The 26385-nt window shown below is 32.0% G+C and overlaps 1 protein-coding gene and 1 pseudogene across 1 annotated transcript in view; both read right to left on the reverse strand.

Moving 5' to 3' along the window:
* The window catches only part of LOC102581707 (putative late blight resistance protein homolog R1B-8), a 14473-nt gene extending 5820 nt beyond the window's left edge, over positions 1-8653 (reverse strand). Inside the window, exons 1-2 of the mRNA XM_015306969.1 lie at positions 8577-8653; positions 7407-7474 (exon numbers count right to left, since the gene is read on the reverse strand). Of these exons, the coding sequence (XP_015162455.1) occupies positions 7407-7466 (60 nt within the window). The 5' untranslated portion in view covers positions 7467-7474; positions 8577-8653. The remainder of the gene's footprint in view (positions 1-7406; positions 7475-8576) is intronic.
* Positions 8654-18497: 9844 nt separating this feature from the next.
* Positions 18498-23472, reverse strand: LOC102582036 (putative late blight resistance protein homolog R1A-3; annotated as a pseudogene).
* Between the last annotated feature and the right edge of the window lie 2913 nt (positions 23473-26385).

Here is a 26385-nt window from a genome sequence, read left to right on the forward strand (position 1 = left end):
ATATATATATAATAAAGGAGAAACATAGACAATGTGATGTGGCTCCTCTCCATGGCCTCCATTTGCATTTTTCTTTTTTCTCATTTTTTTGGCTTTTTTTTAATTAAAAAAAATTAATTATTGTATTGTAAAAATAAATTACTAAATTTATTACAAATAAATATTTTATTAATGGAGGAACATTTACAACAAAATTCCTCACATTCTTTTTTATTATTATTTGTTTGTCTCACTTATAATAAAGGAGAAACATAATTTATCTTTTTTCTCCTTTTCTCCTTTTTTTTAATTCAAATTAATTATTGTATTGTAAAAGTAAATTACTTAATTTATTACAAAAAAATATATTTTATTAATGTAGGAACATTTACAACAAAAAACTCTCCACATTCTTTTTTTCTATTTGTTTGTCTTACTTCTAATCATGAAATGATAATAATTTTTTTTATATTTTAAGTATCTTTCTCTTTATTTTTTAATTTATTCACAAGGAGTTATTACCCATGACTTGCTCCTCTTTAATTTTTACTTTTAATAATATTCATAATTCTCATAATTTTTATGTCCATAACCTCCAAACTCAAATTTGTAAGTTTATGATGTCTTATGATATTCCTCTATTTTGGCTATAAATTCATATTAGCTTCATGAAGATTTACATTCAAAATTATCCTTTTTCTTCTTCATCATATTAGTTTGGTTTGTAACAAAAAGAAGTACATGAAGGTAAGAAATATTTCATTGGAAATCTTTATTTTTTCATTTCCTCTATTTTGTCTATATAAATTAATATTTGGTTTGTGAATGAAACTAACATGTAACAAAAAAAAGTACATGAAATTAATAAATATTTCATTCTCAAGTCCTTATTTTATTTTTTTTCTCTATTTTGTCTATATAAATTCGTATTTACTTTCATGAAGATTCACATACAAAATTATGAAGGTAAGATATATTTCATTCTCAAGTCTTTCTTTTTATTTTTATGTACTTAGACATGCTTTATTAATATTTTATTTATGTTTGTATTATCATTCATCAAGCAAGTATGATTAAAAAAAATGCCTCTGTAATTCTTAACAATGTGTTGTCCGTATGCAATTGCTCTTTCTAATAGTTAGTTTTCCGGATATAATATAGTTTAATTATAATGCTTGTTAGATTTCAAGAAATGATTATTATTTAGTATAGTTAGTACTATTAAAAAAAATAATACAAATATATTACATATAGTTTAAATTTCTTTTTTTCTTTTGATATAATTATTTTTAATTGGTATATGATTTTTTTATTCATTTTTTTTCAGTTGGTTGCATATAATGAAGAGTATGACTTATGGAGCAAAATATGATGGCGGATCTACTTGCAAAGGAAGATGGTAGAAGGAAAAAAAATGAAGCATAATTAGAGATTATTTTTGCTAGATTTTTTTTTCACTTTGACTTGTATTAGTAACTTAGTTACTTTTGCTAGAATTTTTAAAATTTTGATTTGTATAAATAATTTAGCTAAATCCATTAATTGTCAATGCTAATCATTTGATCATTTACTATTCTAGTTTTTCTTTGTTATGAAGCAAAATTAATATAATTATCCCATTTCAACAAAAAAAAAATGATGATTATGAGTTTCATTTTTATTATACTTATAAAATAGTAATTGAAAAACAAAATATTTGTTTCATAATGCCATTTTTTGCGTATGTAACAATCTATTTTCGAGGCCCTTCGGGGACATCCGATAAAAATGGGACAATCTATTTTCGGCACCGTTCTTTTTGGTTTGAAATGTATTTATATTTTTTATGCAATCACCGATTATTATATTTTCTTTGTTCATTTTTTTGTATTTTCACCCCGTATTTTTATTTATTTATTTTACAAATAAAATCAATGCATAATTAGTAATACATTTGATGTCTAATAAAATTATACATTTTGAATTATTTATAACTCATGTCTCTTCATCTTACTTGTAACTTCTAATATTAAATATTATTCATAACTTTTGTATGTTTCATTTTTCATAATTCTTATAAATATTTAATTAATGTTTAAAAAATTATAATAAACAAATGTAATAATAAAGACATAATAAAAAATTCAAATTTGTTTTTACGAAATCAGAGTTTGTAAAGAAAATTAGTACTCCTACAAAAGATAGAGGAAATTAAAACATATAAAATATTTTCAAATGTAATACAATATATTGTTATTTCAACATATTACCTCTTATTCCATTTACTTCACCATAGTGAATATTTTGTTCTACTGTTTACATATACAAAACAATATATATTTTATATGTTTAAAAAAATGAAAAAACGTATGATATCGCAGATGAAGAGAAATATTAATATTATCTATATATTTGATACTAACCTAAATATAAATATTACATATTATTATCTTATAAATATTTTATATAGCCGCACGAAGCGCGGATAATTTCACTAGTTCATTGTAGGAAATTAAAGCACTTAATTGGTTGTTGTGGTCTGTTCAGAAAGTCATCGGGTAATTAAAATTGGTGTAATTACTAGGGTAGTAATTACCTACCTAGTAATTACGCTGACTTGTTTGTTTGCCACATTGTAATTACAAGTGTATTGTTTGGTTGTACAAGTGTAATCATAAGGTTATATTGAATTTTAAAAATAATAATTAATTAGTTAAAATTTAAAATTTATATTAGACAAATAATGGCCTTTATAAATGATATTAAATATTAATTATTAAACATATGTTCTTGACTAATATTATAAAAACTAATTGATTTATATTTTTCAATTTAGTATATTTTAATTATACTGATCATAAAAACTAGAAGTGCATAATTTCTATGAACATCATGAAATGCATGTTTGACAAAAAAATTAAATATAAAAAATATTTTAGCGTAGTATAGTATATATATTGTTATTTCAAATATGACATTTTATTCCATTTACTTTACCACAATAAATATTTTGTTTTTTACTATATACATATGAATAATTTGCGCTTAAAAAGATGCAAAAACAATAATAATTCTATTTTGTATATTGAAAAAGATGAAAAAACATATCATGTCGCAGATGATGAGAAATATCGAGATTATTTTATATATCCAACACTAATCTGAATATAAATATAATATACTACTTTATTGAAATAAATGATCATTCATCTAAGCATTATTATATGTATATATAACTGTGCGAAACACGGACAATTTCACTAACGCTTAGTCATAATTTACAGAAGTCAGAAGAATTTTGAATTCTCTTTTTTTTTTTTTGGTATTCGATAAATTTTATCTGCTCTTCCCACTCTTCACAAAATCGGTTAAAAACATCACAATAACTCAATAAATGCAATATTTTTCGTTGCAACACTAATGCTTCAATTAATTCAATCATGTGGATTTTCGTTACTAAAACTTTTTGAATATTAACACAACTTATTTTATCACCTCACTCACACAATCACACCATATCTTTATAAACAGGGGCGAATTTAAGTTTAAAAAATGGGTGATCGGAACCCGTGGTCATCCGACAAAACTCGATGTATTACTTGTATAATTCTTAAAATATATCAAATAGCAACCGAAGGAACCCATGAACACAAACAATTGGATGGTTCACTGGTTTGAGTTTGAGTTTTCCACCTTGAGGTTGAGGGATCGATTCCCAGTTGCTGCATTTTATTTTATTCACAAAAGAGTTTCTACATTCAGCCTTTTTTAAACTTCTTCTAATAACTTTTTCTTATAATAAAATTTATTTATTTTGCAAATCGTATTTAGTATTTTTCTTATGAAAAACCTATATTTATTATTGCTAAAATAAATAAGGCCTCTCAAATTTGAAAGCCTAAATTAGTTGCCTTTTTTCTTAAATGGACAGAGCAGCCCCTGACACTGGTGCACCCGTCTTCTTAAAATTCTAGATTCGCCTCTGTTTATAAAAGTTTTCACCTTAATTATCATATTCTAGATAAACTTGAATGGAATATGTAGTTTAACACTTGATGGAGATATTCTGAGCTATGCATCATACAAACAGAAACAGATCTAGAATTTAAGTTTTATGGATTCAATATTATCTTTATATTCATGGGTTCACATCTACTATTTGTTATAATTTTCATGAAAATTATATATATATTTTTTCTCAGCTTTGGAAATACCGAGTACAGATGAATTCATTGATGAGCATATGCTATACCCGCATGCATCCAAGGTAAAAATAAAATGAGGACGCCGCTCAATAAAAAATGAGTTCTAACATTAATTGGAGGAAATAATGTTGTTTGCATGTGTTTTTGCAGATAGGAGGCTGATATTGATTCGAGTGGAAGAAAAAAATTAATTGATATAGAACCATGATATTTATTAAATATTCCAACTTTTATCTGTAATCCGTTCTTTCTCTTGTTTGTTGTGTATGACTCTCCATTTCACATTAGTTTGTCGATTGATTTTTTTTTATTTGGTTTTCCACCCGGTGTTCGGAGTCAACATTGGAGCTCCGACTAAATTTGAATCGCGCTCTGCAGGGCCCATTCGAGGGTGGCGCTCCCAACAAGACTTTCTCCATACCCAGGGCTCGAACTCAAAACTTCTGGTTAAGGGTGAAGCACTCCCACCAGTGCATCACAATCCATGTTGGTTTTATGTTAGTGATATATTGTTTAGTATTAAAACATAATTATCTTTAAGGGTGTGTTTGGTATGAAAGGAAAATGTTTGTCATGAAAAATATTTTTCTAGAAAATAAGTGGATTTTCCTCTTCTATGTGATTTGCGAGCTATTGCATAAGAGTGGGGGGTTTTACCCTGTGCGCACCCAAAGGGTAGCGGCTGCAGGTTTTCCTTGTCATCAAAAAACAAGAAAGAATTTTTGACTTATTTTCTCATGTTTAGTTGATGAGAGGAAAATACTTTTTGAAAAATATTTTCTAGAAAATATCTTTTGATTTTGGCTAGAGAGTAGAAATACTTTTTATGAAAATAATTTCTGCCCCGGAAACCAACCGTAATAATTGATCTAGGACAGGACCCCGACACACGAGCTAGGAATTGGGTTTTTGAGGTGATTGACTCACAAAGTATTGTTATTTCCAGATCTTATTTTGATTACTTGATTGAAATAAATTGTGTGGTTTCGGGCGTTGTTTGGAAAGGGAATATTCAAGTCTTGGATTGACTATTTGATTGAATTAAGGCAAGTGATGTTCTAAACCTTGTAAATCTAATAGAATCATATATTTCCCTTCATTGTGTGGGTTGGTTAGTAATGGAAATATGAGGTGATGAGTTCATTATTCCACTTGATTAATCTTAATGAAAAGGCAATGTGTTGATCAAAATGCTTTGTGAATTGCCTTGTTGTGGACCTATTTGGTTAATTGATGAAATACTTTGATGTCATGAATGTAGACTTGAATTTCTTAAGTTGTCGTCTCTTCCTATGGTGTGAAATTGCTTATTTACACTGATTGTTGTACACCGTGATGAGACATGTGATGACTATGTCGAAGGGAAATGGTTCCGGCAAGTGAATTGATATAAAGCCGAAGGGAAATGGTTCCGGATAATGATGTGATATAAAGCCGATGGAAAATAGTTCCGGCTAGTAATATTGTGCCGAAGAGAAATGATTCCGGCAAGAGTTGACTATTGTGCTTTGATGCATTTTGATACTTGTAATTGATCTACTTGTTACTTCCGATTGATATATTTGATACACATTAGTTATTGAACTGTGCCTATTGAATTGTTTGGTTAAACCTTGGGAACTGTGTTTTGTGAAATTGTTAGGTTAAGCTGATTTCTATGCAGGTTGTAGTTTGAGGAGGTTCTATTGGGATGAAAGGAGTATTCGATCTCTAGCTAATTTGCCTTGATTATTTGGTTACTTGTTGGGTACCGTGTTGGTTGGTACTCACTCCTCGCTTCTACACTTGTGTAGTTCTTGAGCCCGGTACCGTGTGATTACTCTTCTTCTTCTCCTATTTTTTGAGGCCTGTCAAGGTCTTTTGAGAGGTAGCTGCTTGTAATCACGGCATGCCCTCTTGTTCCTTATTTTATGCTTTGTTCTATTTGAGAAACAAAGACATTGAGACATGTAATTATCTTTCATTTTCGCACTTTATGTATTAGTGGCTTGTACACGTGAAGGTTTTGGGGCTATAATAAAATGAATTAGTTTTCCTCTTTTATCTTGTTTTACTTTCCGCATTCTTTCGTTTCGTTAGGTTGAGGCTGACTTGTCTTGGTGGGAATAGACAAATGCCGTCACGTCCATTTTTGGATCGTGACAAGAGGTGGTCAGGGTAAAAAAAAACTATTTTTTTTTAAAATTTAAACTATTTTCTTAAAAAAAATAATTGAAGTTTTTATTTTTTTGGCTGGGGGAGGGGTTGGTTTGGGGGTAGGGCGTAAAAAGGTGAAAATTTTAAATTCTTAATTATTTTTTTTGGATGGGGAGGGTAGGGGTATGGGGTGGGGTAAGAAGAAAAAATTGTAATTTGAGGTTGGAGGAGAGTTTTGAAAAATGTTTTCCTTAATTTTTTTAAGGGAAGTCATTTTCCTTTTTGAGGATAACAAGTTGATTTGAAAAATATTTAAGCCAACCAATAATAAGAAAATTAAAAAAATATTTTCTAAAAAATATTTTCCTTCATACCAGACACACACCAAGTTGGAACTGCTTGTCCCAATAAAAGGTTTAGCATTGCAAAATACACTTTCCAGTGATGGTTATAAACATGGACATTAATTATCCTAAATGCATATACTTCTATGCATATTGTCAGAAAGTATTTCCTCTATTATTTTGTAAAAATTTTATACTGTTAGAAATTTAATTTATCATCTACTTGCATATATAAATTTGGTGCTAGAAGGTTTTAGATTAAATAACTTTTTAATTGTCCCAACCTGAAATGGTACATACTATTTAATTATTAAGAAATTCAAATAGAAACATCAATTTATCAATTTTTGTTCTCCATATATAGCTTTGATTGACTGGATGTTACGTGTCTAAACAATTTATCTTTGTAAAGAAAAAGATCTTCTTGTGCTAAACTTTGATCTTCGTCTACAATTTATAATTAACTTGTTATAATGGACATACCACTTATATTATTATATATATTACATAACTTAGCAACAAATTCTTTTTTTTATGTCATTTTTGAAACTGCTTAAAGTAAGAAATGGTATTAATGTGAAAAACCAAGAACTAGAAGGATATCGATATCTACATTAAAATTTTTGATCATGATAAAGAAATTGAAAATCAAAGTAAAACATATACAATTGAAAATATCATCTATAAGAAAGTATTACATACAGTATATTTCATTTTTTATGTAGGCACCTAACATAGCTATAGAGAGTTTTCTTAAACATACCGATGAGTTGTTTGCTTTCTCTTCCTCTCTTTCTTCTTGATTTTGTTTTCCTCTTTCCATGATTGTAACTGAAGAAAAGCAGCACAAAGAGTCAAAAAAATTGTAACCATTCACTTGTTGTCAATTTTTTTTTTCTCACAAACAGATTTTTATCTTTAGTATTTGTTAGCATTTGTATTTTCAACACCAGAAAAGTATAGTATATATTATTCTTATTAATTTTGTTGAGATCATATAACATGTTATGGCGTGAAAATATATTCATAATATCCTAAAGTTGTTGCATTTTAAGAAAAGGAGTTACTAATAATATGAAGGAAAAAACAAGTCCCAGATATTCAAGAAAACAAAACCTATCACTACAAATTTCTCTCCCTTTTTATTTTTATGACAAGTGAAACCCGCAGCCGCTACTTTTTGGGTGCGCACAGGGTAAAACCCCTAGTCCTATGCAATAGCTCACAAACCATATAGGAGAGGTAACCCGCACTAGGCAAGCCCAGTGCGACGAACTCGACCCAGAAGGCAAACCCCTTGCTTTCGCTGGCAAGGGGTTTCGAACTTGAGACCTCCAACATGGAAGTCCCAAGCCCAAACCACTGGGCCACCCCGAAGGGTCTCTCCTGTTTTTATGCCTCGTATATTATTTTATCTACCCTCCCCATCGTATTCTTTCATTCCTTCAAACCATATGATATACGAAACTCAATTTTGTAAATATGTACGTATTTGTCTACCTAATATTCATATTACAAGTTGACTAAGACTTGTGGAGATTGTTAGCTTGTGAATGAAGATGATGTGTGATGCAAATGGAGCCTACGATTAATAGTAAAGTTGTCCCTATAGATCATGGGTTTGAGCCGTGAAAGAAGCCACAAATGTTTCTACAGCACGTCCCTATAGGGTGTGACCCTTCCATGAACCCTACTAACATTGGATGTTTTGTGCACGCGACTACTTTGTTTACTGGACATTCCTGATGTTTCTTGTTATTCATAGTTCCCCTTAGATCTTACTGTTGGATCGAGTTTGTTAAATATTTGACCAAGACTTAAAGTGCTTAATTTTAACGGATCAAAACAACTTAGAAGAAAAATCTCTCTGTTATATCTTTGAAAAATGGTAGTAGAAGATAAAGAAAACAAGAGAGTTTGAAGATTAACTTACCTTTTGACGGTTTGAAGTTAGCAATATTAGAAGCCCTTGTTTGAGAAAAATGCTAAATGAAGTGTAGTTGAAAGAAGAATGAAATAGGTAGATCTAGATTTACAATAATTTCGAGATTATATATTAACATACAACTCAACTCAACTCAACTCATTGACTTTAGAATTATTTATCATCTTAATATATGTATTCACATGGGCAGATTGTTGTTTATCAATAGTTTAAAAGAGATTGTTTATTCAACTTGTCGTAATTGGATCTGGATTTACAATAATTTCAAGATTATATATTAACATACAACTCAACTCAACTCATTGACTTTAGAATTATTTATCATCTTAATAAATGTATTCACATGGGCATATTGTTTATTCAACTTGTCGTAATTGGCTAACTTATCCTGATGCACGTGAACCTATGACCTTAGAGGCATATCCAACAGGGGGTCACTGGGTTCACGTGAACCCATGTCCTCTTCCGAGATCATATATAGTAGTGTCATATTTTAAAAAAAATATTGAAATATAGATATGTGAATGAGTATCACATATTGTGATAATGACTCTGGGTGCACCTCTCTACGTGAGGTTAGAAATTTGAATTTTATATTTATCTGGTTTAATTTTTCTTTCCAAAATTAGATAACATAATTGGTAGCACTTTTGGCATTTTAATTATCATATATCATCATATCATTATATATTATAGGCTTAAGTCATCTCCGACCATCCAAACTTGTCCGTATAATTCACTTAGACACTTCAACTTATCCCTGTGCCAATTGAACACCTTATTGTTCAAAAGTCATTCCTATTAGACACAAAATGCTGACATGACAAAAAACGTGTGCTTCACTTTCTTTGAACGCCTTAAGTTATCAAAAAATAATATTTTTTCTTTTTTTCCCCTTAACTTATGCACCTGAATTAATAAAAAAGAAAAAATTAATTAACAAAAAAAAAGGAACAGTCGTCTTCTTCCCCATCCCTGCATCTATTATTCCTCCATTTCCATCATTTTTCTTACACACATGCGCACACCCCACCCCCTCCACCTCTCTCTTTCTCTCACCCTCTGCCATTCTTCTTCTTATTTCCCCTTTTTATGTTAGTTTACGTCTCAAATATCTCGATGAAGCTCAATTTATTACATGAAAAAATATGAATTGATTTTTTTTGGGAAAAAGTTTGTTATTTTTTTTTTTCAATTCTAGTTACTAATGGATAGAAGATGAAGGCAATGAGTAAAAGATATTCATGCTATCGAAATGAAAGAGGAATGAGTATTTAGCTTGAGTGGATAGCAATGGTGTATTTTGTACAGCCGACGCAACGAAAGAGAAGAAAGAGGTAGAGTGATGGTTTGCTGGCGTCGTTGGTGCCGACATCGGCTCCGGTGGAAGGGGAACCCGAATTGGGTCTATCGAAGAAGAAGAAGGGAAAGGGAGGGGGGGGGGGGCTGTTAATTAAAAAAACTTTTAATTTTTAAAATACTTTTTGGATTATTTAAATAGAGCTTTTAATTTTTTTTTGAATATAATACCACGTGTCATCATTTTATTGGTAAATCGATTTTGTATTTATGTTTGAGATACACGCATTTTTATTTTTCAACTGTTTGTCAGTTTATGTGAAATAGGTAAGAATTTCTTAAGGTTAGAGTGTTCAATAGGTACAAACCTTAGTTGATGTGTCTAAATGAATTATGCAGACAACTTTAAGGGGCAACAGATAACTTAAGCCTATATTATAATATCATATCATATTATAAGTGGGATGGTGCTTAGTCTAAAGTTGGATTACGAAAACGCCCTTCAACTTTTTAATTATCATTATCATATTATTATTATTATTATTATTATTATTATTGTTATTGTTATTGTTAATTAATTATTATTATATAAGTGTGAAGCCATTAAAGTTGAATGACTTTTTAACTCTTCAAGAAATCACCATTAAAGTTGAATGACTTTTAACTCTTCAAGAAATCACCATTAAAGTTGAATGATTTTTTAACCCTTCAAGAAATCACTATACCTATTAAGTCTCTTACACGTTGTCTTCTAATGACAATACTGTACATTTGAATTTGGTTTAGAGAGCATAAAACTCTTATCATATGTTATCTTTCAAACATTTCTTTATACTTAGTTTTTTTCATTTTTTGCTATCATTCAAATTATATTCTTAAATTGATGTTTATGTGTTTGATCTCTCACATGAAAATATGCTGCTACAATTTTGTTTTATGAACTTATGATGTAATTTTTTAATCTCAGGTATAAACTAGAGGTGATGTTTTTGTAGACCGTTGAATAGAACTTTTAGTAGAAATTGCACCAATACAAATGAGGTATGCGGCATGTCTCTCCAACAATTTTGCAATTTTTTGCATGAGTATTTTTAATAAATTTGATTAACATTTGATTATTGTACTGTTAATTAGATTTTAATAACTTAATGCATGTGTATTTTGCAAAGTAGAGCCTCCTTGATAGCTTTAGTTTGATAGTGACTTATTGAAATTATATTTTGCTTTAGTCTCCTAGCTTTCGAGGTTAAAAAAGGATAACTAATGCTTCTCCCTCAACAACATCGAGCAAAATAAATCGAGAAAATCTCTTAAGAAGACATATTCTAACAAATGAGGTAATTTAATTTAATATGAAGGAGTACTTAAAAGTCAAATATGAACAACATTAAAATTTATCTTTCTAAACATGAAAAAGGAATAACAATCTTAAAGAGAAAAACATACACTAGAAATTGAATTCGAATACAACATATAAACAGTAAACGAGATTATTAGTTAGTGGTTAACAATTTTCACTCCACCAATATTTCATTTTATACCTCAAAACATTATAGATAAAAAAAATGTAGTATCATAATAATAAAGAACAAACGTGCAATGCACGTTACCAAAAACTAGTATTATTATTATTATAAGTAGGAAGCTCTAAAGTGAAAAAAGTTGAGTTACCATTTTGCCCTTTTACTAAATTAAAATTTGATTAATTATTTAATTAAATAAAAATATTTTAATTACATAATGGTAGAATTTAAGTCCTTAAGCCTTTTAATAATTAAATTATTATTTTCTTGATAAATGAGTACATTGATATTGTTTTTAATCATAATCACAATTCTCATAACGGAAGAATTTGAAAAGTTATGATAGATAAAACAATGTATATATCATCATCATATCATTCATATATTATATTATTATTATTATTATTATTATTTTTATTATATATATTTTTTATTACTAAAAGTGGGAAACTCCAAAGTGCAAAGTTGAATTACCATTTTACCCCTACATTCAATCATAATATTATAAAATATTTAATTAATTAAATATTAAGTAGCTAATTATAATTATATTATACTAAGTACTAAAAGTGAGAAGGTGTTAAATTAATATAATTTCATTCTTTAAAAAAACAATGCATCAATTTTCTTAGTTACTCTCAAAAGGTTAAGAATATGAAGGGTTACTTTGTATAGTTCAATAATATGGACTAGATTCAAATGCAGGTGTAATGTATTCTATCAAAATCAATGCATTGATTTCCTCAATTAATTTGAAAAAATGAATAAGTAATTTGAAAAGTTACCTTTCATGTATAATTATAGATCAGATTCATATGCTGCAGTATAAAATGTATTTGAACAGTCATTATATTATATTATACTAAATACTAAAAGTGGAAAAATAACTTACTCAAGGTGAGAAGCCACTCTTGTAACTCCAAGAATTACTAAATTATAATATGTGTTTAAAGGATAATTATATAGTAGTATTTATTAGGAGTGCTCTTTACATTTGTTATGTTGAATTTCTTTTGGAACTCTAAACATCTACAAATTAATTATAAACAGTTTCAATTACATGTACTTAGCTACAATTTACAAAAGAAATAGTCTTGGTTGCTAATTGATGATGTGGAGGAATTAATATCTTCTCACAAGATAAATGTACAAAAATATACTTTGATAGTAATGAATATTATTCATTATAAATTGGAGAATTTGATGAAGTGGTTAATAGGTTGAGCATGGTCATCCACGTTCTCCTCTCACGCGAACAACACATGTGAACCATATTTTTGATGTTCTTGAGCTTCTCTTTTAATCAACTATTTCTATTTCTTCCACATACTTAAAAATATTGCCCCGATTAAAAATTTGCATATTTTATGTCATTATATTTCTCTTCATATATGGACTATAAATCTATCACCAGTCTATGTAATTCTTTTACAAAATCTTATCGGAAATTGATATGAGATGAAGTTGAAAGGATCATTCTTGACCCATCTGTTTTATCGAGGGAGTTAGGTAAGGCTAAGAGGGTTCATTCAAACTCTCTTTGACTGAAAATTATAATATTTATACATATGATTTAAAGTTTTTTTTTTATGTATATATAGTAGATGTTGAACCTTCGTGTGTTTAATTCTTCATATTTTGAACCCCTTTAGTGAAAATCTTAAGTCTGCCACTATTTTATTTAATATATTTTTCTCACTGTTGATACTATTATTAATGTCTTAAAATCATATTTTATGTGTTCAATTTTGTACTAAATGACTCATGGTTCATGTTGACTATTTGTTGCAATTTAGTAATTTTTTACACATAGATTTATGTGCTCAATATTGGAAGTGTCGGAAACTATAATATTGAATCAGTTCTTGCTTGGATACACGTATAACGCACGTACCCAAAGATTAGTAAGTTATATACGAACAAGAAAGAGAAAAAAATAAATCAAATTTGATACAATTGTAGTCACACTACATGCTACTATTATTTGAAATAAGAAATGGTATCAAATCTTATTGCTTGAAAGTAACTTGATGATCTTACTCTTTGTTTTGCAAATCAATTAAATACATTGAGTTACACATGGTCTTGGCAACTTGCCTCACAGAAAGGGCTCTTGGAGAAATATCAAATCTTTTAGAGTTGATACACCTACACATCTTGATTTTACTGTTCTATTGGGAGTTACTCCATGTATTGCTTGACGTAAAACTGGTAGTGGATTCCTCTCGGATGATTTAGGTAGATATCCGAGTGATACATCCTAGCTGCTCTAGCCACACTTGAATAATTCCAAACAACAGATTTTTCATCCCTGTCCGAACCTTGGTGCATTAGATTTTTAATGAGATTCTTGTCCGTTGTTTCACAGGAATCGGAACAACATGAATTAACCATAATAGTTATATATATGTATTCAACATCAAGACTCCAACATGTTTAGTCCACATTATGAAACATAAGATAAATTTATCCCAAAGGAAATAGGAGACAGAAACTAGGGAAAACAAAAGATTAAGATGATCATTTATTGATCAAAGTCACTGAGGATACACTTCCAAAAAGACACAACAAACGACAGATAGCATTTCTCGGAACACTAACCATGCATATGCTTTCTACATTGAGCTTGAAATCACCCTCCGGGATAGTTTGTGCTTGTCACCTTAGAGTTGGAACCACCATCTGGTGACTGCTCAAACTTCACCTCATTAAGATATTTTTTTGAATTTCATGTCTACCAAAGCTCATCAATCCTATACTTAATGGACTTAAAGTTGCCACCTTCAGAAAAGAAGCCACGGTTAGAAGAATATTAGTGATTTAAATGAGAGTCTATCCAAAATTGGAAAATAATTAACTAGGATGAAGAATGTTGATATTCATGACAAATTCAATACTTCTCTGTAGCTTGTGGTTCTTGCACATTTCAGATTATGAACTTTCGAATAACAATTCTTTAAACATATGTATCACATTTTTGTATCTTAAGGCCAATATAAGTATTTATATGCATGACATACCGTTTTCTTCCTCCTCCTATCTTCCTCTTTCATTTTCATTTTCATTTCTTCTTTCCATGATTGTACTTCCCAATAGTTAATACCAAAGGGTCTGATGTATAAAATGTGCTTAAAACTTTATGAAGGTCATAGAAGGAAACAATTATGCAGATATAGTCAGACATATAAAAAGTCATTTTCGAGATATTGATCAAGGTCAAACATCAAATGGTGCTTACAAAACGTTATCACACAATGTTAATTTACACACAAAAAAAGAAGAAGAGTAGTTTATAAGATAAGAAGAAAACAGATATAGGTCAGGGGCAGATGTATATTGTCTGAGACATAATATAATCTCATGTATATTTCAAATATATTTTCTCAAATATAGTTAAACTTGCTTATAAAAATAATGAGGTGCAGCCATATTTCTACTTTAGTATTCACACTTCATAGACATTTCAGTTGAAACTTTCATCAAATACATTGTAGACATATTTTAACAAGACTTAGGACAGCAAAAGAATGGAGAAGAACCTGTTCACACATAATGATTAAGAAATACTTAAAATAACAGCATATTAATGTTCCAACCAACGACCTGAAGGTCGTCCCCTCCCATCATTTCTTCAACATATTCCTTAATCTTCCTAGCAGAATCTACAAGTTTAGGGCTGTCTAGAAGTTTGATAATTTTCAATGAACAAATATCCCCGAAACTAGGCGGAATCTTCTCTAGCATACAACATCTCCGCAGTTGAAGATTGGGAAGCGTTTTGAATATATCCTCTGTTATCTTTCGAATAGGAAAGCACGAGATGTGCTAAACATGTCAAGTTGTCTAACTTTGTGTCTCTGCTATCAGTATTGATCCATATCAAAGAAAGAACAATTACTCACATACACCATTCGCAACTTCACAAGATCCCATATTCTCGGTAATAGTACCAACATTGATCCTTCGTTATACACCAACATGATTTCTAGATTTCAAAGGTTTGAGAAAGACGAAGGCAGAGATTTTACTTTTGTCCCAATGCTTAAGAACCTTAAATGATTTAACATGAATATTTCATTTATTTAATACACAAATTATTTTACTGCTGCCAATGAATGTCATATTTGCAGGGTTAGTCAAATTAAGAACGATTTTGGTTTTCAAACGACTGAACAACTAGAAGTAATTTAATTACTATACTCAGTTGATATTCTCGGAAAATATCAAATGAATTTTGAGTTCAATACTTTATGTTTTTCATAAAGATGTTCATGTCCGAATATAACTTATGAGATATTGTGATACGGAAAATATTAATTTATGACCTGTGAAAAATCATCTGTTATAAGAGGGCATAAAGTCTTTTTGATACAAATTTTTTACCTCCACGGGATAGGAATAATATGTGCGTTTGTTGTTGCTGACACAAGATAGATGTGTCAAATCCGTGAAAGCTGCAAGTTAGACAATTGTTAATATATATAATCCAAATTAAAGAGATTAGGTAAGATCAGGGCCGTCTTAACCCCTAGGCCACTAAAGCCATCGCTTGGGGCCCCATATTTTTTGGGGCCCCCATTTTTAAAAAACAATTACTTATATATATTATTTTTTAAAATAAATAAATTATATGTACTATAAGTGCTATCTACTAAAGAAATTGCATATGACATGAATACAAATATAATTTTCGTAAGAAACAATTTGATGAAAATATGGATAACGAAATCACTAAGTCCCTCGAAGAATCTTTAGAGTTGATTACATTATATATGTAGAGTAGATCAAACTATTTTTTCACTTTAAAATAGATTTGAACCAATTGAAGCATATAAAAATATTTTTGATTTCTTATTTAGTGGTAAAATATTGAGATTACTAGATGATGAAATTTTTTTAAAAGATTTGATTCTTTTCCAAATACACATATTGTGTTAACAGTTCATAACCATTGCCTCAACCAAATTTTTCTCCGTTCGAAATTAAAATTGATTAAATCTTCTTTAAGATCAATAATGTCTCAAGATAGATTGAATGAATTAGCTATATTATCATTTGAAAAGGAATTATTAAAATAAATTGATTATAAAACAATACTTAATAACTTTGCATCTGAAATAGTTAGAAAAGTATATTTTAAATAAAAGTACATACGATGAAAAAAAAATTTAGGGCCCCTCTCTTAACTTTCGCTTTAGGCCCCCAATGTTGTTGAGTCGGTCCTGGGTAAGATCTGGAAGTATAATTAGGTGAATAAATAGACAGATACGCTCCTCAGTCCTCAAATCATAAAAATTGGGTCAAAATTTGAAAAAAAATCTGCCAATAATACATATGCAACACCATGAAATGGTATGCCTCAACTGTCAAGTACTCTCTCAATCGTACATACACAATACTTCTCAGAAATTCATCGAGAGTTCATGACCCATGGAGGACTTGCGAAATCCATATACCGACACAAACGATCTCCACGTGTCTGTGTGAATGATCTCAAGGCACTATCATAGTCAATAATACATCAGTTAATGCCCATATGCTTTGGTATTCTCAGATTACAATCCATCATTTTATAGTAATAAACTTTCCCTTTATAACACACCCTACACAAACTTACTCATCCTTGCCTTAGAATCGGCAACCATAGTTGGAGCATACTTAGCCAATTGAGTGAACTTCAAAGCATACTCCTTCACACTCATATTGCCTTGACGAAGATTAATGAACTCAAGCACTTTCGATTCTCTCATTTCAAGAGGAAAGAAATGATCAAGAAAAGCTCCCTTAAATTTCTCACCTCCATTCTCATCTCCATCTTAGTTGTTATATTTCAGTATTTTCATTGTAATTCAATCATTTAAGTATTGTCCTTGTAATTTGGTTATTAGTGATTATTTAATACTCGAGTATTTGTGCTGAGAATTGGGGTTCGTTACATTTTCACTTTACAGGAACAACACATATAATGAACACTCAGCAATGCAAAAGGAAAATCGAAGAAAGCTCAGGTGTTCAAGTTGATATATGCAGATATCACAAATGGGATATGGAGTGAAAAGAACCAGAGAATTTTCGAGAAGCGTAGGAAACCCTGGGAAACTATAGCTAGAGAGATTATATACGTTAGTTGTGTAAGAGCTCCTCCTAGAATAAGTATGTTAGTTCATGACAACACCATTTGCATCAGAGGAGCAAATTGAACATACTCATAGTATACACAACCAAAACAAAATAGTATTTGTTACTACTAGTCCCTTGATCAAGGGTGAAAATGATTGTGTATGAGCTTCAAAAGCCTTCTCCAATAACTTTCATCTCCCATCTTCCGTCGACTACAACTAGCACGCTAAAACTACCCAAGGGCCTCGAGCAAAAAAGTGTGGAGAAAGATCAATGTAGAACTGATACCTGCAGTTTTTCCTATACAGAAGCCATGGACCAATTCCCTGTTCTATATGACGTTGATTCTGATGAATCTCTGTCCACGGTCCAAACGAAATCAGGCATGTCGAACCTCCGTCCTGCCAGCCAGTCTGCCACTGTCCTGTATATATATGTAGAGTTTCTCGACAGGGCAACTTTCTGGCCTCGTATCCTTATGACCACTCCCATCTAGGAGCTGACATGCGCCATAACTTACTGAACAAGAAGACATCCAAAGGTATCACATTGTCTCCAGCTTTGAAACATTGACCAACAAAGCCTCGTCGTCGAAGAGGCAGTCTCTGCTCTCCAGCTTACAGAGGCTTTCCCAACCAGAGAGCATGTAGTCGAGACCTAGATTACATTTCCAGTAAAAGCTATGGAGAGCATCTCCAGCTTCTTAGCATGGACCCCGATGTAATGGAAGACGCGATCTGTAAGGAGGCCAGAAAGGGAAAGTCGTTGCAATCCCTTGCAGTGATGGACTATGGCCCAAAAACCAGCATCGAGTGTTCCAACTTCCAAGGATTAGGTAATCATGAAGGTAGATGATTAATAACCATGATAGGTTTTTCTATTTTATTACAAATGCAGTTACTGTATCGAGTCTCAAAATCATCAACTCACAAATCTATAAAAAAGTAAAACTCAAGCTAGAACTTACCCACAGCCACCACAATTTGCAAGAGTGCCTGATCATATCAGAGATTAGATATGTCAGAAATCACAATCTATTAAAGACTTGTAAGTTTTCTAAAAGAAACTCAGAAAAGTCATACAAAATATTTCACAAGTGTAACAAAATTTTCTTAATCATATACAATCTACCCAGTAAATCACAATCTACGTTTCACACATAATGCTCAAAAGCTACTTAATTATCGGGATATTATTCCGGCCAAGGATCTGAAGCTCGTCCCCTCCCCTCATATCTTCAGCATATTCCTTAATCTTCATAGCGGAAACTTCAAGTTGAGGGCTGTCTACAAGTTTGATAATTTTCAATCAATAAATATCTCCAAAACTAGGCGGAATCTCCTCAAGCATATGACATCTCCATAGTTTTAGTTTCTCAAGCGCGGGAATGGATTCCTCTCCAACATCCCACCTGGCAAGAGTTACTTGATGCAACTCCAAAAATTTGAGATTCTCAAAGGTGTCTTCCTCCCCCATGTTCCATTCTTCCCCCTGAATGATTGTATAATAAAGGAACAACTCTTCAAGGTTGGGCTATTGTTGATGTGAATCGGATGTCAGAGGAAACTCACCCAACGACAATTTTTTCAAACTAGAAGGGAAGTGAAAATCTCATGTCCTATTTGTGGACCCACTGTCGACATTTGTATTCGAACTTTCAAAACCTACATTGAGTTCTTCTAGTTCAGTTAGGAAATCCAATTTCAGCAACCAATATTGCTCTGTTGAATAATCACATGATTCCTTGATATCAAAGGCAAGCACTTGAAGATTGGGAAGCCTTTTGAAAATATGCTCCGTCTTTTGAATAGGAAAGCTTGAGATTCTCTAAATATCTCAAGTTCTCTAACTTTGTGTCCTCTGCTATCAATATTGATTCATCAGCATCCATATCAACAAAAGAACAAGCACACATGTATAGCACTTGCAACTTTACAAGATCCCAAATTCTCGGTAATAGTATCAAGGTTGATTCTTCGTTACGAACCGACAGGATTTCTAGTTTCCAAAGGTTTGAGAAAGACAAAGGCAGAGATTTAACATCTGTCCCAATTCTTAAGTACCTCAAATGATTCAACATGCATATTTCATTAAGCAAAGAATCATTCACCATGATAAATGAGGGATCCAGGTACAACACTCTAAGAAGCCTCAATTGTCTTAGGTGAAATGTATCATAAAGACGGTCATCCAGCTGGTCTCCATGTATGGTCAAAGAATAGAGGTGTTTACCAGAATGCCTTTTCTTATCTGAACCGAACAGGACAAGATTAAGCCCAAAGTGCTCCTCATCATCATCAATGGTAATTTGACGTGGCAACATATCTGATGGAGCACTTGAACTTATCAAATCAAACAACTTTTCCTCTCTTGCTTTTATCATACAAAAGTCATGCACAAGATCATGAATTTTGCAAGTCGGGTCATCACCTATGTCATTGAAACAAATTACCAAGCTATTGGAAATTAAATCATCGACATAAATCTTCACCACTTCTTCCATACTCTTCATTTCTGTCTTTTCCACGAATCCTTCAGCAACCCATACATCTTTCAACTCATAGATTGTTATTGCACTGTCCTTCGGCCTACTTGCAAAATGAAGCAAGCATGGCTTTAGGTGATCAGGAAAGTGGTTATAACTTATTTCTATAACTTTCATCACTTCCACTTCATTTTTCAAAATAAAGGAATGCAAATTATTTACAACTTCAAGCCACACAGTCTTTTTCTTTTCCCTCCCAGCAATGACTCCAGAAATCAGATCCACCACCAAAGGAAGCCCTTTACAATTTCAGCTATTTCTTTTCCAACATCCAATAGTTCATCAGGGAAACTCTCGTTTCCAAATGTCCTTTTCTCTAATAACTCCCAACTTTCTTCTGGTGTTAGCAATCGAAGATTAAGAGGATCAGTGCTGCGATTTCCATGCAAAGCCGCTTTATTTTCTTGAGTCATCAATATAATTCTGCTTACTTTCTTAACTTCTGGAAAAGGTCTTGTTAACTCATCCCATGTAGTAGTATCCCACACGTCATCTAAGACAATAAGATACCTCTTTCCAAACAGTTGTCTCCGTAGCAAATCGGCAACATCAATATCCTCACTGAACTTCAAATCCGAGCCAATAACTTGATTATAAAGTTTCACCAACAACTTCTTCTCGTCATGTTCTTGGTCAACTGTGCTCCATGCACGAAGGTCGAAATGACTTGAAATTGATTTATCTTTGTATACTTTGTACGCCAAAGTAGTTTTACCCGAACCCGGCATACCAGTGATTGAAATGATATCTAGATCTGCTGATCCACTGGTGAGCTTCCTCATTAGCCAATTCGTCTCCTCCTCAAAGCCTACAATCATTTTACCAGCCGGTGATGAATTGTTTTTAACTAGCTTTTTGGGAGAGTTCACAACGATGAGACCTCTGTTCTTGGGAATCTTCTCATGTAAATCAGAGACCTCTTCTTTGATAAGCTTCATCTTCTTTATAGTAATGGGAAGTGAGAAAATAAGATGTAAGAGACCATTGTCTCGAACAATAATTGAATCAATGACATCTTTTGCCTCATATGCCACATTTAAAACACGTCCAGATATCTTTATACAATCCTTGCTCAATATTCGCGAAAAAAGATCTTATGAATTCCAAGTCTTCTTTCACCAGCCCAACTTGTTCCTTTATCAAAGCAATTGAATAAGCATTAGAATCTAGCAAATCATTTAAGTGTATGTGTAGCAGATGCATGAAGAGTGGTCCATCACTCATAGGGAAGCAACATTGAGATGAATCTGGGACTTTCAGATAAACATGTTTGAGATCTTCCTTGAGGAGTTCAATATTTTCCAGCAACTTTAGGGTTGCACGATTAGTTTCATCTGTACTCTCTTTATTCCTTAATTTCTCTTCAAAGTCGCGAACAAGAGTTGTCACCTCCCTGGTGAGTGCTCCAACACGTGCCAAAAGATCAAAATGAATGTTTCGAGCCCCCAAAGTGCTAGGGGTAGTAACAGTTACCATGTGCTCTTGTAGATGAATAAGATATTCCCAAAGAATGTTCGGAGAGGTTTCCAGGAGCTGCTTAATGATGTGTCCAACTTCTGCTGAAGTTGAATCTTTCAAATTTGTAAAACATATGTTCATAACCTCAAGCTCAATTGGAATGAGTAGATGTTCTAGCTTGAAGACTCGAGACTCTCCATCAATAATTTGATCATCCCAAAGGAAGTGTCCTATCATCTCAGCCATGAGTTGAAACAGAGGTAATACATATTCAACAATCTTGTGCTCAATGCAACCATTTACTATCAACACATGGAAATCTTTCATGTTGCCACACACATTCTGAGAATCTCATACTGAGTCACTAATGGAAACTTGTGCTCAGCAACAAACTTGGATAGCTGATGGATATTCAGGAGGAGGAAATCCAACTGCTCCTCAGTCATGGTGGTATAATGATGATGTGAGCTGATACAGTGATCGATATTAACCCTGAGGCTAGCCAGGACATGATGCATGTCGTATTTACACCCGAAGTTGTTGTCATGATCATAAAAAAATGATCGAACCAGAGTCTCAACATCTTGTCCTTCGACAGTCATTACTTCTTCAAACTGCTCCAAATCGGAATAAGAAAGCTGGACGTATGTACAAATAAATGCCAGCTCCAATTTCAGCCTTTCAATATCTGCCACATCAACAACATTTTGATCTTCTTCATTCTTTAACCTTTCCATGATATCCAAAATGTTGACAACGTCCTTGTGGAGAGCAGAAAATGATACCTGCCAAATCATCAAATGTTATATCAAATTTTCATAGCAACATAAATATCATGTATTATTTTTTTAATAGTAATTTTTCTTGCAATGTAGTTCGAAACATAACTCATGGAAGCTGATCGACAAAGTATGTATTTTACATTGATAAAATCATTAAAATCAAGCACTATAGTGTTATTTTGTGATGATCATAGAATTTATGAGAATTACTTTTTCTCCATTCGGCCATTCCTCTCCCTTCTCCCATGCCAAGTCATAGATATACAGTGCCTCCAAAAACACAGACAAGCCACATGAAAGTACGCATATTGCAACTAACTACTTCTGTATTCCTATACACATTGTTATGGAGCTAATGTGCAATGCATGTTCTGTTATATATATATATATATATATATATATACCATGCAATATTTACTCTATACAGGAAACTTACACATGCATATGTATTTTATGTGAATTTGAAGAGCTATCCTTTAGGAATATCTTATGAAAAATGATGTTATCTATGTGACCTAATACTTGATATAGGTCTAAATATACCCTGTACTATAAGATATAGAGCAAATACGCTATTTGCTTAAAAAATGGCCTAATTATAGCCCTGCCATTACATAACTGGCTCGAATATACCCTTTCTTACTAACAAAAGTGAAAAAGTTGAGTGACATACTGCTGAGTTGTTTGCTTCTCCTTTCTCTCTTTCTCCTTCATTTTCCATGACTCTTAAGTTACACTGGGGTCAAATTCTCCGGATCTGATGTATAAAAAGTAGATTAAAATTCTATCAAGAGAAAAACAAAGAAAGAAGCATAAAATTTCATATCATAAAACATTTTCGCAAATATAAAATTCACTTCTTTTCTAAGTTTATTACCTCATTAGGATTGATAAAGTAAGATCTAATCTTTTGCTTCACTACAACTAATAAAGGATTTAGAGGCAATTAGATTACGACAATTATTTAGCTGTAAGTAAATTACGACAATGATAAATATTGATAACCAACACTTCATATAAATAATAGCATGAATGGACACTTTGTGGTACGATATTGGCAGAAGTAAAACCATTTTTTAATGGATGAATAGATGAGCCTTTTAAATTTTATTAGCAAAAGATAGAAACATAAAGTTCCAATAGGAGATTTTAGTTAAAGACTAACCTTTTTACTTGATGAGATGGTTGTGAGTACCAAAATTATTATTTAGTTGATGAAAAATCTGATGTCTTTTTTTTTTTTTGTGTGATTACAATCCTTCCAACAAAGTTTTAGGTTGATAAGATTTGTGTGGAGGAGAAGATCGATAGTTAGAAAATGACAAAAAGAATCAGTCAGGTGGCATTGGGACACAGGCATCCATTATTACCTACTAATGTTAATAAGCTATGGTTAGATGTCCAGGACACACTAAAACGAGTTCTTAATAGATAATGCTCTCACTGTTATAACCAAGTTTAAACCCGCATAAAATCGCATAGACCTGCAACCCGCCCCACTCTGCATTAATATTTAGAAAACCCACATCAATCAGCCCCGCATTGCTCCCCGCCCTACACAACCTTAAACTTAATGAATAAATATCCCCAAAACTAGGCAGAATCTCCTCAAGCTTAAAGCATCCCTGGAGTTGTAATTTCTCAAGCACAGGAAAGGATTCCTCTCCAACCTCCCACTTGGCAAGAGTCACTTCATCCAACTTCAGACATTTGAGATTCTCAAAGGGGTTTTCCTCCCCCATGTTCCATTCTCCCCCCTGAATGATTGTATAGTAAAGGAACAACTCTTCAAGTTGGGCAGTCTCGCAATTGTTGATAGTGAATCAGATGTCAGAGGAAACACCCAACCGCAATTTTTTCAAACTCGAAGGGAGTGAAAATTTCATGGCCGATTTGTGGCTGCAGAAAACCATGCAGGGAACTTTTAAAACTTACAGTGAGGTTTTTCAGTTCAGTTAGGAAATCCAATTTCGGGGACCAAAATTGCCCTGTTGAATAATCCCATGATTCCATGATATCAAATACAAGCTCGTGAAGATTGGGAAACCTTTTGAAAATATGATCTGTATCTTTCGAATAGGAAAGCATGAGATTCCCTAAATATCTCAAGTTCTCTAAATTTGTGTCCTCTGCTTATCAGTATTGATTTGTCTGCATCCAAATAAAAAAAAGAACAATCATTCATGGACAGCACTCACAACTTTACAAGATCCCAAACTCTCGGTAATAGTACGAAGGTTGATCCTCCATTATACACCGACAGGATTTCTAGATTCCAGAGGTTTGAGAAAGACAAAGGCAGAGATTTAACTTCTATCCCAATGCTTAAGAACCTCAAATGATTCAACATGCATATTTCATTCAGCAAAGAATCTTTCACCTTGATAAAAGAAGGATACAGGTGCAACACTCTAAGAAGCCTCAAGTGTCTTAGCTGAAATTTATCAGCAACACTGTCGTCCTGCTCATCTCCATTTATCGTTAGAGAATACACATGTTTACCAGAATGCCTTTTCTTATTTGAATCAAACAGGACAAAATTGTTAAGCCCAAAAAACTCTCTGTTATAATCGATGGTCACTATACGTGGCATCAAATCTCTGTTATCTTTTCCTTCCTTGCTACGACTCCAGCGATCAGATCCACCACCAATGGAAGCCCTTTACAATTTTGGGCTATTTCTTTACCAACATCTAATAGCTCATCAGGGCAACTCTCTTTTCCAAATCCTCTTTTCTCAAACAATTCCAAACTTCGTTCTGATCTTAACAACCGAAGGTTAATAGGATCAGTGTAGAGCTTACCATGCAAAGCCACTTCCTTTTCTTGAGTTGTCAAAATAATTCTACATCCTTTCTCAACTTTAGGAAAAGGTCTTGTCAACTTATCCCATGTTGTGGTATCCCACATGTCATCTAAGACAATAAGATACCTCTTTTAATACAACTGTTTCTGTAGCTTATCAGCAACATTAATAATCTCACTCAATTTTAAATCCTTGTCATGAACTTGATTAAATATTTTATCCAACATTTTCTTCTCATCATATCCTTGCCTGACCGTGCACCATGCACAAATGTCGAAATGATAGAAATTGATTTATCATTGTATACTTTGTACGCCAAAGTAGTTTTACCTGAACTCGGCATACCATGTGCTCCTGAAATGCTTGGGTTAATTACAGTTACCATGTGCTCTTGTAGACTATTTATGACCCTCCCAAAGAAAGAGTCTGACTCTCTCAGCCATGAGTTGAAACTGAGGTAAAATACGTGCCCAGAGATCTTTAACCATTTCTCTTAGGGAAGTCATTACATCTGCAAACTGCTCCAAATTGGAAGGATCAATAGAGCTCAAAATTATGGAACTTAACACAAAGTATGTTCCGAAGAATAATTAATGACACCAAATCGTTGTGTTTGTTGGGTTTAATGCTTATAAAAAGACCAGTATGCCTTTTTTGTGTGAGATTTTAAAAACCGTAAAGAGGCAACCATTCTTATCTTCACATATACTTTACACAGTGTTTTGATTCTAATTTCTAAAACAACTCGAATACAATGATGTGTTTGGTACGAAGGAAAATAAGTAATTGGAAAGAGAAGAAAAAGCAAAACAACAAATGGTTACCATTTTTAATGTGATCATATAATCTCTCATTTATTCACAAACATATAGTTCAGTTGAGACTTTGATCAAACACATAGTATAGGCAGTTATTAAACATTTAATCAAACACATTATGGGCATTTTTTATACATTTGATCAAAGGCATAATTTGGTTTCTAAGCAGCAGAAACAAATGAAGAAGAACCTGTTTTGGTGATTCATTCCACTTTTGCTCATCAATTCACTCATCAGTATGAAATGCATTAAGCAAATTCCAAGCAATATTTTCTCTTACCAATTTGGTACTCCCTTCGTTTCAATTAGATTGTTTGGTGAAAAAATATAAGAAAACTTTGAATCTGGTGCTCTTAAACTAAAAAAATTATTGAGAGTTTTTAAAAAGTAAAAGAGACATTTTTTTAAAATGGATTAAAAAAGAAAGTGAGAAAAATAAATTAAAA

The sequence above is a fragment of the Solanum tuberosum genome, unplaced genomic scaffold (assembly GCF_000226075.1).
Source record: "Solanum tuberosum cultivar DM 1-3 516 R44 unplaced genomic scaffold, SolTub_3.0 scf00044, whole genome shotgun sequence".
NCBI lineage: Eukaryota > Viridiplantae > Streptophyta > Magnoliopsida > Solanales > Solanaceae > Solanum > Solanum tuberosum.